Consider the following 17449-nt stretch of genomic DNA (forward strand, 5'->3'; position numbering starts at 1 on the left):
CTCTTCATTCCTCCATCACACTCACAGTCTGATGAACAGTACAGTGTGTGTGTGTGTGTGTGTGTGTGTGTGTGTGTGTGTGTGTGTGTGTGTGTGTGTGTGTGTGTGTGTGTGTGTGTGTGTGTGTGTGTGTATCAGTGGTCAGACTGAGGAGCATTGACACAGTGACCTGTGACCCCGAGGTTCAAGACCCAGCTCCAAAAACCAGAACTCTGGGAAATGTGTGGAGACGAAGCAGCTTACTGACTCACAGGGTCTGTTCTGGTCTGGTGAATCTGTCTGTCTGTCTGTCTGTCTGTCTGTCTGTCTGTCTGTCTGTCTGTCTGTCTGTCTGTCTCCCCCCCACCCCCCACCCCTTCTCTCCCCCCCATGCCCTGAGGCAGAATGACCATCAGCTTCACTCTCTCCCCTGGTCTGTCTGCCAAAGCGGCTTTTCATTATTTTCACTGCACTGATTTCAGGAGGACAAAATAAACCTGTCTGCCTTTAGACACGGCTCAGACCAAGGTCACACACACACACACACACACACACACACACACACACACACACACACACACACACACACACACACACACACACTCCTGCTACAGTAATCTCTTCCACTTTGCCGTCACTCAGCCAGTGTTTATGGATTCGGTTTGGAGGATTTCACTCGGTGACAAACAGAAGCATGAAGCTGAAATGAGCTGAAAGTGAGAGGAGAAGACGAGCGAGTGAGAGACGAAGAGGAGAAAGTGAGAAATGACAGGTGAGTTAAACACTGCACTTTAATAACCACCAGGATTAAACACTATGGAGAAGTAATAACTGCAGCTCACAGGCGTTAATGAGGCTCTTCTACTGAAGCTTCTAGTGTAAAGAGCTGCTAATGAGAACTGAGACCAAACATCTGGGACACATCTGGACTAGAAGTGTGTCAGGATATAGAATGGACAGAGAGAGGGGAGAGAGAGAGAGAGAGAGAGAGAGAGAGAGAGAGAGAGAGAGAGAGAGAGAGAGAGAGAGAGAGAGAGAGAGGAAAACAGTGCGAGATAGACATAGAATAAAAAATGCAGAGATACAGATAAAGTGAGACAGAAAGATAGACAGAGAGAGAAAGACAGATAGAGAGACAGAAATAAAGACAGACAGAAATAAAGAGAGACTGAAATAAAGACAGATAGAGAGACAGAAATAAAGACAGACAGAAATAAATAAATACAGACAGACAGATTCTCAGACAGTTCACTCACATTGATGCCTCTCTGAAACCCAGTTTGTCCCATGACGTCGGCCAACATGCGAATCAGCGCAGCTCCCTGTACACACACACACACACACACACACACACACACACACACACACACACACACACACACACACACACACACACACACACACACACACACACACACAGAGTTATTTTCTAAATCAACCCTGTAGAGAACTCTAAGACACAGCAGGTCACTGACTGGAGCTCATCTATCACTGTAAAAGTATCATCAGTGGAGACACAGCACGGCCGAGCAGATCAGATCTGGATGGTATTTTATCTCCAGCTCGGCAGACACACCGACATGCTGAGGGGTTTAACGTGTGGACATGCAGGAGAAAGCAGGACCTTCTTGTAGGAGATCCAGTCGAAAACTCTGTGAATGTCGGCGACTTGGAAAAGCTCCTGTGAGATGGGGTGAGACGTCACCATACCGTCCAGCAGCAGGACCTCATGAAGAACATCGGTCAGGAACCTCTGTTTCTGTTACACACACACACACACACACACACACACACACACACACACACACACACACACACACACACACACACACACAGTGAATTATAGTCATTCTATAGTCAGTGCTTAATGATAGAAAACGGGTGTGAAATGATGTCGGAGTGAACAGAACACACACACGTTACGCATCATCCACTTTCTATTACTAACAGAAACAGGAGAGTTAATGTAGGGTGTCATTACTTATGGTGAATTCCATTTTTGCTACAGTTCCTTATATACACAGCGAGCGTGTGATGGGAAATTTAAACACCACTTAATGAACATCTCAGAATGAAGGCTTTTCCTGTTTCAGACAATTTAGACTTTCCTCCTAAAATGATCCTTATTATTATTCTGGGAAACTTTCTGACTTCTCACACAGAGACAATTACAGCGTTGTTCTAAAATGTGAGATTCCACACACAGACACCTGAAAGACGAGACGTTTCACAGGAGAGTCCAGGAGAGACCGCAGGAGCAGAACCTCGGCCTGTACGGTATCAGAGACGCTTTTTAGGAAAGGTGATGAAAGTCTAAGTGTTTGTTCATCTCTACAGCAGTAGGATAAAAACCCATGTGAGGACACGACCTCACCAAGAGACCAGAAGAGGACCAAGCACTGAGCCTTGTGGGACACCAGTGGAGACTCTTCATGGAGCAGATGACTGTCCTTCATCAGGAAGGATAAGAAAGTCTTGTGACTCCTTTAAGAGACTGTCCTTAGGGACCAGAGGGACGAGAGATAACGATCAGAAGGTCGACCACGGAGGTGACCAGAACTGATGAGATGTTACAGCAGAGTGAAGCAGCAGCTCGGACCCCAAAGTAAACCTGTAGCAGATTCTCCTGGCTGTGAGAGAAAGCATAGACAGACGACAGAACAGTCGCCGTAGCTGAGCTCTGTGCAGTGAAACAGGCCTCAGTTAGAGGCAGAAAGTGGACAGAGTCATGAGAAGCTGAATCTTTCTGTACAGCAGACTGACAGCTCCAGAGCCCACCTACCCCCAGTGTTTAGGACTGAGACAGGCAGGGGGACACTGGCAGCTTGGACTCTGGATCGAGGAGGACAGCTTTTGGGAAACAGAAGGAAATCTAGACAAAAAGGAATGAAGCGTTAAGACAGAACAGGTGAACACAACAGGGCAACAAACCAACAGGAGACGGTGGGGACACAAAACCACAACACACACAATAAGGAGGAATCTGTGGCAATGAACCCACAGAGAGAGAGAGAGAGAGAGAGAGAGAGAGAGAGAGAGAGAGAGAGAGAGAGAGAGAGAGAGAGAGAGAGAGAGAGATAAAGCAGCTGTTCAGCCACAATCTCTGCTCACAGGAGTCACTTAAGTGGGCTGTAAAATGAGCTCCATCAGAAGAGCGTCCATCTGTCCATACACACTGTCATCACATTCATTTCCACTCTCTCAGCTCTCCCTCCTGCACAAAGACAATATCAGAGACGTCCATCTGACAGCGTCCGAGCCGACGTCCTCCTAACGCCGTCCTGCAAAGACACACAAACTAACAGGGACGAGTTGCTGAACATGAGCAGCTCCAGAGAGTCGCGTCTGTTTCCTCCAAAAGGATCAAGATACAAACTCTGTTCAATCTGTGCTCAGTCCACACACACAACATACACAACACACACACAACACACACACAACATACACAACTCACACAACATACACAACACACACACAACACACACAACACACACAACACACACGCAACACACACAACTCCCTGCCTCCATCCTACACATAGTTGCGGCATTAAGAAGTTTCTCTATTTGATGATGAATGATTGTATATTTGCAGATGGTTGCTCAGCTGCACAGCTGTGTATTAAAGTGTAAGCCGTGATGTTCAGTTCAGTATAAAATGTTGATGATGTAACAGAAATAAAAGGACGTCACTCACCATGTTCCATTTGGGGAAGAGGAAGTCGCTCCCCACGTACTCAAAGTAATGAGCAAATCCCTCTTTAATCCATACGTCATCCCACCACACGGGAGTCACCAGGTCTCCTAACCACTACACACACATACACACACACACACACACACACACACACACACACACACACACACACACACACACACACACACACACACACACACACACACGCACACACACACAGCTAATTTCTCCATTTATGCTACTTCCCATGCAGGCACTGAGCCAAAGTGAGTGTAAATGGACTTGGAGAGAGAAAGTGGTCTCTCTGTGGTGGATTTACTCCATCTGGATATTACAGAGAGTCTAAATGATGCTTTATATCATGTATGACTTTATTATGTGGCAGTAATAATGAGGGAAAGTGAGAGCTGATTAGCATTGAGAGATTGTCTCAGGATCTCATTCAGGGTTCAGTGTGACAGAGAGACAGACGCTGGCTTTGCTAAAACACCTCGTTAGGAGAAACACGGCTGATGCGTGATGGGTTGATGAGATCCGATGGTGTCCGTGTTGTCATATAAACACACACATCGCTGCATGCAGGTGGATCTCTGACAAGTTGCTCTTCTGCTACGTCGCAGCTTGGTTTTGCTTCCCTGACTACAGAGTCGAAAACTCAGAGGAACTTCAAGAATTCCACCAATTATACTTTAAATCACAGAGTGTCAGGTTAAATGTGAGAGAAGAGGCTTGGAGCAGATGAACTGTGTGAGAAAGAACAGAAAGGAGCTCACAAACAGGCTAGTGTTACTCTGTAGAGCTCAGAATCAGACTCTAACGCTGTATCAGACTCTAACGCTGTATCAGACTGTATCAGACTGTATCAGACTGTATCAGACTCTATCACTGTATCAGACTGTATCAGACTCTAACACTGTATCAGACTGTATCAGACTCTAACGCTGTATCAGACTCTAACGCTGTATCAGACTGTATCAGACTGTATCAGACTGTATCAGACTGTATCAGACTCTAACGCTGTATCAGACTGTATCAGACTCTAACGCTGTATCAGACTCTAACACTGTATCAGACTCTAACGCTGTATCAGACTGCATCACTGTATCACTGTATCAGACTGTATCACTGTATCAGACTGTATCACTGTATCAGACTGTATCACTGTATCAGACTGTATCAGACTGTAACACTGTATCAGACTGTATCACTGTATCAGACTGTATCACTGTATCAGACTGTATCATACTGTATCACTGTATCAGACTGTATCACTGTATCAGACTGTATCAGACTGTATCACTGTATCAGACTGTATCAGACTGTATCACTGTATCAGACTGTATCAGACTGTATCAGACTCTAACGCTGTATCAGACTGTATCAGACTGTATCAGACTCTAACGCTGTATCAGACTGTATCACTGTATCAGACTGTATCAGACTGTATCACTGTATCAGACTCTAACACTGTATCAGACTGTATCAGACTCTAACACTGTATCAGACTGTATCAGACTGTATCAGACTGTATCACTGTATCAGACTGTATCACTGTATCAGACTGTATCAGACTGTATCACTGTATCAGACTGTATCAGACTGTATCACTGTATAAATGTATCAGACTGTATCAGACTGTATCAGACTGTATCAGACTGTATCAGTGTATAAATGTATCAGACTGTATCAGACTGTATCACTGTATCACTGTATCAGACTGTATCACTGTATCACTGTATCACTGTATCAGACTGTATCACTGTATCACTGTATCACTGTATCAGACTGTATCACTGTATCAGACTGTATCAGACTGTATCACTGTATCAGACTGTATAACTGTATAACTGTATCAGACTGTATCAGACTGTATCAGACTGTATCACTGTATCAGACTGTATCAGACTGTATCACTGTATCACTGTATCAGACTGTATCAGACTGTATCACTGTATCAGACTGTATCACTGTATCACTGTATCAGACTGTATCACTGTATCAGACTGTATCAGACTGTATCACTGTATCAGACTGTATCAGACTGTATCACTGTATCACTGTATCAGACTGTATCAGACTGTATCAGACTGTATCACTGTATCAGACTGTATCACTGTATCAGACTGTATCAGACTGTATCAGACTGTATCAGACTGTATAACTGTATCAGACTGTATCACTATCAGACTGTATAAATGTATCAGACTGTATCAGACTGTATCAGACTGTATCAGACTGTATCACTGTATCAGACTGTATCACTGTATCAGACTGTATCAGACTGTATCACTGTATCAGACTGTATCACTGTATCACTGTATCAGACTGTATCACTGTATCAGACTGTATCAGACTGTATAACTGTATCAGACCGTATCAGACTGTATCAGACTCTAACACTGTATCAGACTGTATCAGACCGTATCAGACTGGATCAGACTCTAACACTGTATCAGACTGGATCAGACTGTATCAGACTGCATCAGACTGTATCAGACTCTAACACTGTATCAGACTGTATCAGACCGTATCAGACTGGATCAGACTCTAACACTGTATCAGACTGTATCAGACTCTAACACTGTATCAGACTCTAACACTGTATCAGACTGTATCAGACTGTATCAGACCGTATCATACTGGATCAGACTGTATCAGACTGCATCAGACTGTATCAGACTCTAACACTGTATCAGACTGTATCAGACCGTATCAGACTGGATCAGACTCTAACACTGTATCAGACTCTAACACTGTATCAGACTCTAACGCTGTATCAGACTCTAACACTGTATCAGACCGTATCAGACTGTATCAGACTGTATCAGACTGCATCAGACTCTAACACTGTATCAGACTGTATCAGACCGTATCAGACTGGATCAGACTCTAACACTGTATCAGACTGTATCAGACTCTAACACTGTATCAGACTGTATCAGACTGTATCAGACTGCATCAGACTCTAACACTGTATCAGACTGTATCAGACCGTATCAGACTGGATCAGACTCTAACACTGTATCAGACTGTATCAGACCGTATCAGACTGGATCAGACTCTAACACTGTATCAGACTCTAACACTGTATCAGACTCTAACACTGTATCAGACTCTAACGCTGTATCAGACTCTAACACTGTATCAGACTGTATCAGACCGTATCAGACTGTATCAGACTGTATCAGACTGCATCAGACTCTAACACTGTATCAGACTGTATCAGACCGTATCAGACTGGATCAGACTCTAACACTGTATCAGACTGTATCAGACTCTAACACTGTATCAGACTGTATCAGACTGTATCAGACTGCATCAGACTCTAACACTGTATCAGACTGTATCAGACCGTATCAGACTGGATCAGACTCTAACACTGTATCAGACTGTATCAGACTCTAACACTGTATCAGACTGTATCAGACTCTAACACTGTATCAGACTGTATCAGACTCTAACACTGTATCAGACTCTAACACTGTATCAGACTCTAACGCTGTATCAGACTCTAACACTGTATCAGACTGTATCAGACTCTAACACTGTATCAGACTGTATCAGACTCTAACACTGTATCAGACTCTAACACTGTATCAGACTGTATCAGACTCTAACACTGTATCAGACTGTATCAGACTCTAACACTGTATCAGACTCTAACACTGTATCAGACTCTAACGCTGTATCAGACTCTAACACTGTATCAGACTGTATCAGACTGGATCAGACTGTATCAGACTGTATCAGACCGTATCAGACTGGATCAGACTGGATCAGACTGGATCAGACAGCCTCACCTGACGGCCTGTCAGAGCTCAGTCATGTCTGTGTTATTAGAAGGAGGACAGAGTGTTTATAAAGTCCGGCGCTCAGCATCATGTGAGTTATTAAAGTGAGGACAGAGTTTACTGTACAGCACAAAGTCAGTCTGCATGAGGAAGCATTCATATTTATTTTCATCTGTCACTGGGAATAACTCTTATATACAGAGAGAAATATATTATACTACATCTCTCTCTCTCTCTCTCTCTCTCTCTCTCTCTCTCTCTCTCTCTCTCTCTCTCTCTCTCTCTCTCTCTCTCTCTCTCTACTTAATAGTTGAGGAAATCAATATGTCAACATGTTGGAGGGCCTGTTCTCTAATTCCCTCTCCGGGTGCCAAGAAGAAGATGAATGGATTCTCAAAGTCTCTCTCGCACTGAGAGGGAAATAATTATGAGCCTGATAAGTGTGTGGGTGCGTTTGTGTGTGCTGCTAATCAGGATGGTGCTGAAGCTCTTTCCCTCTAATATGTCCTTATTAACAGTCTGTTCACCATCACCTATCCCACATGTTCACCATCACCTATCCCACATGTTCACCATCACCTATCCCACATGTTCACCATCACCTATCCCACATGTTCACCATCACCTATCCCACATGTTCACCATCACCTATCCCACATGTTCACCATCACCTATCCCACATGTTCACCATCACCTATCCCACATGTTCACCATCACCTATCCCACATGTTCACCATCACCTATCCCACATGTTCACCATCACCTATCCCAGATGTTCACCATCACCTATCCCACATGTTCACCATCACCTATCCCACATGTTCACCATCACCTATCCCAGATATTCACCATCACCTATCCCACATGTTCACCATCACCTATCCCACATGTTCACCATCACCTATCCCACATGTTCACCATCACCTATCCCAGATATTCACCATCACCTATCCCACATGTTCACCATCACCTATCCCACATGTTCACCATCACCTATCCCACATGTTCACCATCACTTATCCCACATGTTCACCATCCCCAATCCCACCTAAACCCAATTTTTACCCTCACATATTACCCACATGTGTGTGTGTGTGTGTGTGTGTGTGTGTGTGTGTGTGTGTGTGTGTGTGTGTGTGTGTGTGTGTGTGTGTGTGTGTGTGTGTGTGTGTACCTGATGACAGATCTCATGCACCACCACCATGGTGAGATCCATCTGGTAGGAGAAAGATGAGACTTCAGGATCCAGCAGAATTTTCTGCTCCACAAACACACTCAGACCCCAGTTCTCCATCGCCGCGTACGGGTGTTTTGGTACAGCTAGGAGATCTGCGTGCGCACACACACACACACACACACACACACACACACACACACACACACACACACACACACACACACACACACACACACACACCAAGCCCAGAATTCATAAAACACAAACCACAAAACAAATAAGCCAAGTGTGTGTGTGTGTGTGTGTGTGTGTGTGTGTGTGTGTGTGTGTTTGTGTGTGTGTGTTTGTGTGTGTGTATGTGTGTGTGTGTTAACTTCAGTGTGTGTGTGTGTGTATGTGTGTGTGTGTGTGTGTGTTAACTTCAGTGTGTGTGTGAGGAGACGAGGTGCAGAGTGTGAGTTCAGCTCAATGACCTCTGCAGGATCTATGAACCGAGTCACAGGTAAATCAGTATTAATAACCACCTGTGTGTGTTTCTGCCCACCAGGAAAGGTTACATCCAGTCATGATAAAGAACACATACACACACACACACACACACACACACACACACACACACACACCTGCATGATGACGAGCGCATCACTAATTAATCCTGTAGAATTAACTTTTCCTTCTGTAACCCCATCTGCAACCCACACAGAAGCTACACAGAGGAATTCTGGGTAAAATGTCGAGAATAAACCTCAACATAAATCATGGAACATTCCACACTGCTGGAATCATCAGAACCTTCATGAACGTGAGAGAGGAAGAGGATGGATTTCAGTCCTGAAGAAGATTTAGGCTTCAGCTGAACTTTTAGGGTTGTGTAAATATTAATCATGGCCTTAATGAAGGAGAAAAAAACAGTGAGGAACATTTTCATCAGACGGAGACGACGTTTCAGTTCATTCAGTTTTTCACTGCAGTACTTTAAGTTCGGCTAAACGTGATGAAGAACTGTCACTTGACTAAGACAAACAAAATAGTGTTTCACACCTTAACCGCAGTTCTGTGGTGCAGATAAACAACCGTCTGAATCCGGCTTTACATCAAACACTTAATTCCCTCTTTATACCAAACAACATCCCACAAATAATCCAGCTTCCTTTAGATGTTGGCCGACTCAAAGCCGGGGTTACTCTGGGGTTTAGTCTGATCATTAACGAGGCTGTTTAATTAGGCGCTCTAATTAAATGTAAATTAAAAATGATCGTTAAATTACACACACACATACACATACAAGGTTCAGAGTTAGCTGAGGAAATATCACACATTTACATGTATTAAATCAGAAAGAATGCCATTGTAATTTTCCTTTTGTCATTTGAATACTGTTTCTCTAACAGCCAATCAGAGTCCAGAGTCTTTAATGAAGCATGCGGGATGTTAAAGGTGGGGTCTCTGTTGTTTGAAAGCCAATGTTGACATTTGAAATCACCAAAACAAACACGCCACATGGGTCCCAATGGGTTTATGAGGATGTTATTAAGAGCATTTTAAGGCCTGGACATTCAGTGTGATCCACCATCATGTCCATTTAGAGAGAGAAGAGGAGAGAAGGAAGAAGGGTGAGAGAGACTTACACAGCATTCGTTCGCAGAGACTGATAGCGAGAGAGATTGAAGATAGTGAGGATAATCTCCTGGCCCAGCCAGTGGCCTTGTTCACACCTTCTTCACCGCTCAAACACTTCATCACCTTCAAATCAAGGGCCCTCGAGGACAAATGACCCCTAAACCGTAAGGCACTGACTCACAGGCTGGGACTTGGAGGTCACCCAGGATCAGGGCTTCTCTTAACGAGGACATTTACAGGAAGTGATGCGGTGTGTGGACGTAGCTGCTGAAATGGATGATTAAAAGCTGAAGCCTGAAGCCATCTTCGGTCCTGAGCTTAATGAGCTTCTGCAGCCTGTGTGTGTGTGTGTGTGTGTGTGTGTGTGTGTGTGTGTGTGTGTGTGTGTGTGTGTGTGTGTGTGTGTATGTGTGTGTGTATGTGTGTGTGTGTGTGTGTGTATGTGTGTGTGTGTGTGTGTGTGTGTGTGTGTGTGTGTGTGTGTGTGTGTGTGTGTGTGTGTGTGTGTGTGATGTGGTTCAGCACAGACATGTGGTGTAATTATAAAGAGCTTCCAGGTCATGTCCTCTTCCTGATCCTTCCCTGCTGGGTAACACAGACACACATCACTGTGACGTCTCAGGAGGACAAAACTGTCCAGAAAAAAAACGTGTGAGAGACATTTTGTGTAAGAAAGTCAGGATGAGACACACACAGTGGGACAGGAGTTCTATCATGGTAGTCTGTCTGTCAATCAGAAATCTCCTGTGTGTCTGTGTGTGTGTGTGTGTGTGTGTGTGTGTGTGTGTGTGTGTGTGTGTGTGTGTGAGGTTTGTGTTAAGGTGCACTGAGTGAAGGTGCAGGTCAGGAGAGACTATTTTTATCCAGTTTGTTTTGCACCACCTCGTTATAGGTTTGTCCTCAGTTCCCATAGTTCCCAGAGTTCCTGACTCATCAGACGACGCTGCAATGTGATTGGCTGTGAGCTCACAACCAGCGTGTTCTTCTCAGGCCCTTTGGGACGAGACAATTTGAACAGAAATAACCTGCAGATTGACAGGACCTCCAGTCCCATATTCTCTCTCTCTCTCTCTCTCTCTCTCTCTCTCTCTCTCTCTCTCTCTCTCTCTCTCTCTCTCTCTCTTCTCTCGCTCAGTCTATCTCCACTGCTCCATTATCACTCCATCTCTCTCTCTCTCTCTCTCTCTCTCTCTCTCTCTCTCTCTCTCTCTCTCTCTTTTCTCTCGCTCACTCTATCTCCACTGCTCCATCATCACTCCATCTCTCTCTCAGTCCGTCTCTCACCATGACTACGAGTACAGAAAGAGTGACAGAAATTTACCATATACATAATTTAGTTTTGGTATTTTGTCTCTTGTCCCTCTGACATTTTACTCTGACAGACAGGAAGTGAGCCCAGAGTGGTTATTAAACACGCCCCATACTGTCATCTCTTTGACACCGCTGTCCTCTCTGTCATCCATCACCATGACAAAATTCATTTCATCTTCATTCCAAAGCCAATATTCAGCAGAAACCTGAGAGTGAACAGCGTGTTTCCTCACACCAGGACAAATTTGACCGAGTTGTTTGTGTGTGTTTGTGTACGTGTGTGTGTGTGTGTGTGTGTGTGTGTGTGTGTGTGTGTGTGTGTGTGTGTGTATATGACGGGAGCCGAAACTGTGATATGTCACTGAGTAACAAAACACTCAAAAGTGTGAGATAAACAAACACAGTGTTGATTAAGGACACATATGACAATCACTCTCTAACTGTGTGTAAACTGTGTGTGTGTGTGTGTGTGTGTGTGTGTGTGTGTGTGTGTGTGTGTGTGTGTGTGTGTGTGTGTGTGTATGTGTGTGTGTGTGGGTGTACAATGATTTGGAGCCTTGGTGTGGTGTTAACCTTCATCACACACATGACGGCCGTGCGACACTTTCACACTGCATCTCATCTCTCTCTCTCTCTTTCTACAAAACCATTCAGATTTATAAGTCTCGTTACCATGGAGACGGTCTGATATGAAAATGTCCTCCGTACATCCAACCTTGAAGAGTGGAATGAGTTCAATAAAAGATTCTCATCATCTCCAGAACGTTTCTTTTTTATTATTAGAGCCTCGTCCTGCCGCTCGGCCTGAGAAAGACTCGATGATAGAAATCGGACCATCACAATAAGTCACAGCTACAGCGGCAGGAGGGAAGCTGACAGGAAGTGGAATATTAGCAAAGACATGTCACTGGATCTTCTTTAGTGAGGACTGATGGGAATTTCTACACGACCTTTTAAAGCTGAGATGTAAATGATGTTGCAGAGGGACAGAGTGACATTTTATAATGTCATTATATAATAAATAATAACGCTGAATAACTGGACACATTCTATTACTGATCCTTACAGAGGTGAAACACCATGTGACTGAGAGAGAAGCAAAGCGGGTCTAATGTTACACACCAACATTCACCATCAAACACCAATGTTCACCATTAAACACTGACACTGACCATCAAACACCAACGTTCACCATCAAACACCAACATTCACCATCAAACACCAACATTCACCATCAAACACCAATGTTCACCATTAAACACTGACACTTACCATCAAACACCAACATTCACCATCAAACACCAACGTTCACCATCAAACACCAACGTTCACCATCAAACACCAACATTCACCATCAAACACCAACGTTCACCATCAAACACCAACGTTCACCATTAAACACCAACATTCACCATCAAACACCAATGTTCACCATCAAACACCAATGTTCACCATCAAACACCACCATTCATGAAAAACACTAACATTCACCATTAAACACCAACACTTACCATTAAACAGGAACACTTACCATCAAACACCAACATTCACCATCAAACACCAATGTTCACCATTAAACACCAATGTTCACCATTAAACACTGACACTTACCATCAAACACCAACGTTCACCATCAAACACCAACGTTCACCATCAAACACCAACATTCACCATCAAACACCAACGTTCACCATCAAACACCAACATTCACCATCAAACACCAACGTTCACCATTAAACACCAACATTCACCATCAAACACCAACATTCACCATCAAACACCAACGTTCACCATTAAACACTGACACTTACCATCAAACACCAACATTCACCATCAAACACCAACATTCACCATCAAACACCAATGTTCACCATCAAACACCACCATTCATGAAAAACACTAACATTCACCATTAAACACCAACACTTACCATTAAACAGGAACACTTACCATTAAACACCAACGCTTACCATGAAACACCAACATTCACTATTAAACACCAACACTTACCATCAAGCCCCAACGATCACCAATAAACACCAACATTCACCAATAAACACAAACATTCACTATCAAACACCAACATTCACTATCAAACACCAACATTCACCAATAATCACCAACACACCAATAAACACCAACTCCTCATTGGCTTCTCATTTTTTCTCCCTCTCCTCCCCTTAATTTCCCTGCTTTGCTCCTCTCATCTCGTCTAATGTATTATACTTTGAGAGACTCTCTCCGCACTGCTCTCCAAACTAAACATCTAAATATCATGGATTTGATAAACTGGTCTCTCAACACAATTGACCCCATCTTCTAGACGAGAAGCTTGGGTTCAGGGGACGCGTGGGAGAGGTGGCGGGTCATGATTCTGGCGGCTCTTTCCGTGGAGGACGTTGAAGATATCTACCTATTCGGAACCATGATCACAGGAGTTTTGCTGACTGGATTAGGCTTTGCCCTGGTTTATCGAGGAAATTCGGAAAACGGTGACAGCTGTCCAAAATCTCCCAAGGCTGCCCGTCATGATTGAAGCAGTGGGCAGAGCGAACAGCACTGAGGCTGGGACTATTAACCGTACTATGGATACCATCACGGAGAAGCTCATCACGGAGAAGCTCACGGCTTTGGATAACATCACGGAGAAGCTCATGGCTTTGGATGACATCACGGAGAAGCTCACGGCTTTGGATAACATCACGGAGAAGCTCACGGCTTTGGATAACATCACGGAGAATCTCATGGCTTTGCAAAGGCAAATTAATCGATTCGGAGACCAGAATGGACTAAGAGAGTAGTCGTGTACATTGGAATGCGTCTACTCGCCCCGAGACCAAACAATCCCAATCTTATCTGCTTTCGGCTCCCCTCAACGAGCACTGGCCTCGGCCAAGGCCACTGTTGGAACAACAACTCCCCCGAAAGAGCACTGCAGTGAGACACTCTTGTGACTCTGTCTGGGACCTGATCAAGGCTGTCTCCATGGCAATTTGCTGTGTATCGCTATGACATCGATCTTGCGGACTGAGGCACCTAGATTTGATGCCAGGAGTAGCGACTCTCCAGGCCTACACATTTACACACACACACACACACACACACACACACACACACACACACACACACACACACACACACACACACACACACATGTATAAAGATGTGTATAAAGATACCCCCCATCCCCCACCCCCCACCTTCGCCTCTTTGTTCTGCCTGTCTGACAAGTGGGTCTGTGACCAGCGCTGAGGATAAAGGCTGCAGGACCCGATGGCTGCTTGCCTGTGCTGGATTACCTCCACCCCACCCCCCCCCCCCCACACACACACACTCCCCTCCCCTGTTGCAAGTCGTGTGTTTATGGCGTACTGATTATGTGCTAATGTTGCTGAGGTGTTTTTCCTGTCCCCACACTGTACTCCCCACCGGAGCATAGTCTGGGGGCTGTTTTTATTTCTCCTCCCTTCTGTCATGTTATGATGTATTTCTTCTTCAATCCCCTATCTTTCTAAAGGCTACTACTACATTCACCATCAAACCCCATTGTTCACCATCAAACACCAACATTCACCATCAAACACTGACATTTATCATCAAACACCAAAGCGTACCAATAAACACCAACATTCACCAATAAAGACTAACATTCACCATCAAACACCAGCATTCACCAAATACCACCAACACTCTCTATTAAGCACAAACAGTCTACAACAGACACCAACATTCACCATCACACACTTATTAAGCAGAACATTTCTCCCACAGAAATCCTACAGTTTTTACTGAAGTAGAACAGGTGAGGCACAATATGGAGGTATTGATCCGGATGTTTCAGTCGAGGCCGGTGTTTGTTTCTCGGCTTAACGACATTTTGACATTATTTCCTTCTCAGTATTGAAGTTAGCTGAAGGTTTTGTATTTTGCATCATTACCTCTCAGAGTGACAATTTCTTTACTGTGATCCCGTTACGATGCCAATTAAAGACTTAATTAGCTTTTAGACGGCTAATTGGTCTGACATTTCACAGGCAGTGTGTGAGGCGTCGGCTCTCTCAGAGGACACGAGCCGAAGTGTTAGAGTCAGACGTCAAGTTAGTGTCAGTGTAACAGAAGAGATGGAGAAGAGACTCCTGAACATCACACACAGCTCACACTCTACTCACTCCATCACTCTGCCCTTTATTAATCACCCCCATTTCCTCTTTCTGCCTTCTGACCATCAACAACACGTCAAAAAACAAATAAACAGGATGGATGTCAGGAGAGAACGAGAGGAAGACGAGACTCTATCTGTCCTGCAGGATGTGATGAAGACACGACGGGATCAAAATCTATAATCAGTTTACAATTTCCACTTCCTGTCACTTCCATACTGCTAATTACAGCCAGAGTCGCACTCTATTACACTACAGGCCTGACGTACACACTGCACAATCACACACAGGGCTGAAGAATGCTGATGGTTCATAGGGAAGGTTGGTGTGTGATGGAGAATGTTGGTGTGTGATGGTGAATGTTGGTGTGTGATGGTGAATGTTGGTGTTAGATGGTGAATGTTGGTGTGTGATGGTGAATGTTGGTGTGTGATGGTGAATGTTGGTGTGTGATGGTGAATGTTGGTGTGTGATGGTGAATGTTGGTGTTAGATGGTGAATGTTGGTGTGTGATGGTGAATGTTGGTGTGTGATGGAGAATGTTGGTGTTTGATGGTGAATGTTGGTGTTTGATGGAGAATGTTGGTGTTTGATGGTGAATGTTGGTGTGTGATGGAGAATGTTGGTGTGTGATGGTGAATGTTGGTGTGTGATGGTGAATGTTGGTGTGTGATAGAGAATGTTGGTGTTTATTTGTGAATGTTGGTGTGTGATGGTGAATGTTGGTGTGTGATGGAGAATGTTGGTGTGTGATGGTGAATGTTGGTGTTTGATGGTGAATGTTGGTGTGTGATGGTGAATGTTGGTGTTTGATGGTGAATGTTGGTGTTAGATGGTGAATGTTGGTGTGTGATGGTGAATGTTGGTGTGTGATGGAGAATGTTGGTGTTTGATGGTGAATGTTGGTGTGTGATGGTGAATGTTGGTGTTTGATGGTGAATGTTGGTGTTAGATGGTGAATGTTGGTGTGTGATGGTGAATGTTGGTGTGTGATGGTGAATGTTGGTGTTTGATGGTGAATGTTGGTGTTTGATGGTGAATGTTGGTGTTTGATGGTGAACGTTGGTGTTTGATGGTAAGCGTTGGTGTTTATTGGTGATCGTTGGGGTTTGATGGTAAGTGGTGGTGTTTAATGGTGAATGTTAGTGTTTTTCATGAATGGTGGTGTTTGATGGTGAATGTTGGTGTTTGATGGTGAACGTTGATGTTTGATAGTGGATATTGGTAATAGTGGATGTTGGTGTTTGATGGTGAACGTTAGTTGTAAATGTAAATGCAGTAAAAATGTGAGATAGCTGAACTTAATTGCGTTTGTTGGACAACGTTGGTGTGTGATGGTGAATGTGGGTGTGTGATGGTGAATGTTGGTGTTTAATCGTGAATGTCAATGTATGATGGAGACCTTTGGTGTTTAATGATGAATGCTGGTGTTTGATGTCTAATGTATTTTAAGGCGGTCGGTGTGTTCTGAGTTGAAGACAGAACAATAAACTTTTCTCAGATGAGTCTGGTACCAAAATCCAAATTTAAAAACTTTAAAATTCTCAAATCTGATTAAAAGTTTGTCCTCGTGTAAGATGTAAGACTAAATTGGGAAATTCTTCAGGTCATAAATCAGTAGGGCTGTAATGAAAAATCCTCATTAGATACAAGAAACACACACACACACACACACACACACACACACACACACACACACACACACACACACACAC

The 17449-nt window shown here is 44.0% G+C and overlaps 1 protein-coding gene across 5 annotated transcripts in view; it reads right to left on the reverse strand.

The window, feature by feature from the left end:
• The window catches only part of LOC113651581 (thyrotropin-releasing hormone-degrading ectoenzyme-like), a 56709-nt gene that overhangs the window by 24450 nt on the left and 14810 nt on the right, over nt 1-17449 (reverse strand). For 3 of the 5 annotated variants that reach the window (XM_047804177.1, XM_047804180.1, XM_047804176.1), the window contains exons 5-8: nt 8641-8795; nt 3676-3789; nt 1556-1738; nt 1236-1301 (exon numbers count right to left, since the gene is read on the reverse strand). In XM_047804177.1, the coding sequence (XP_047660133.1) occupies nt 1236-1301; nt 1556-1738; nt 3676-3789; nt 8641-8795 (518 nt within the window). The remainder of the gene's footprint in view (nt 1-1235; nt 1302-1555; nt 1739-3675; nt 3790-8640; nt 8796-17449) is intronic. The other 2 variants (XM_047804178.1, XM_047804179.1) reach the window with 2 other exon arrangements.

The sequence above is a fragment of the Tachysurus fulvidraco genome, chromosome 19 (assembly GCF_022655615.1).
Source record: "Tachysurus fulvidraco isolate hzauxx_2018 chromosome 19, HZAU_PFXX_2.0, whole genome shotgun sequence".
Classification (NCBI taxonomy): domain Eukaryota; kingdom Metazoa; phylum Chordata; class Actinopteri; order Siluriformes; family Bagridae; genus Tachysurus; species Tachysurus fulvidraco.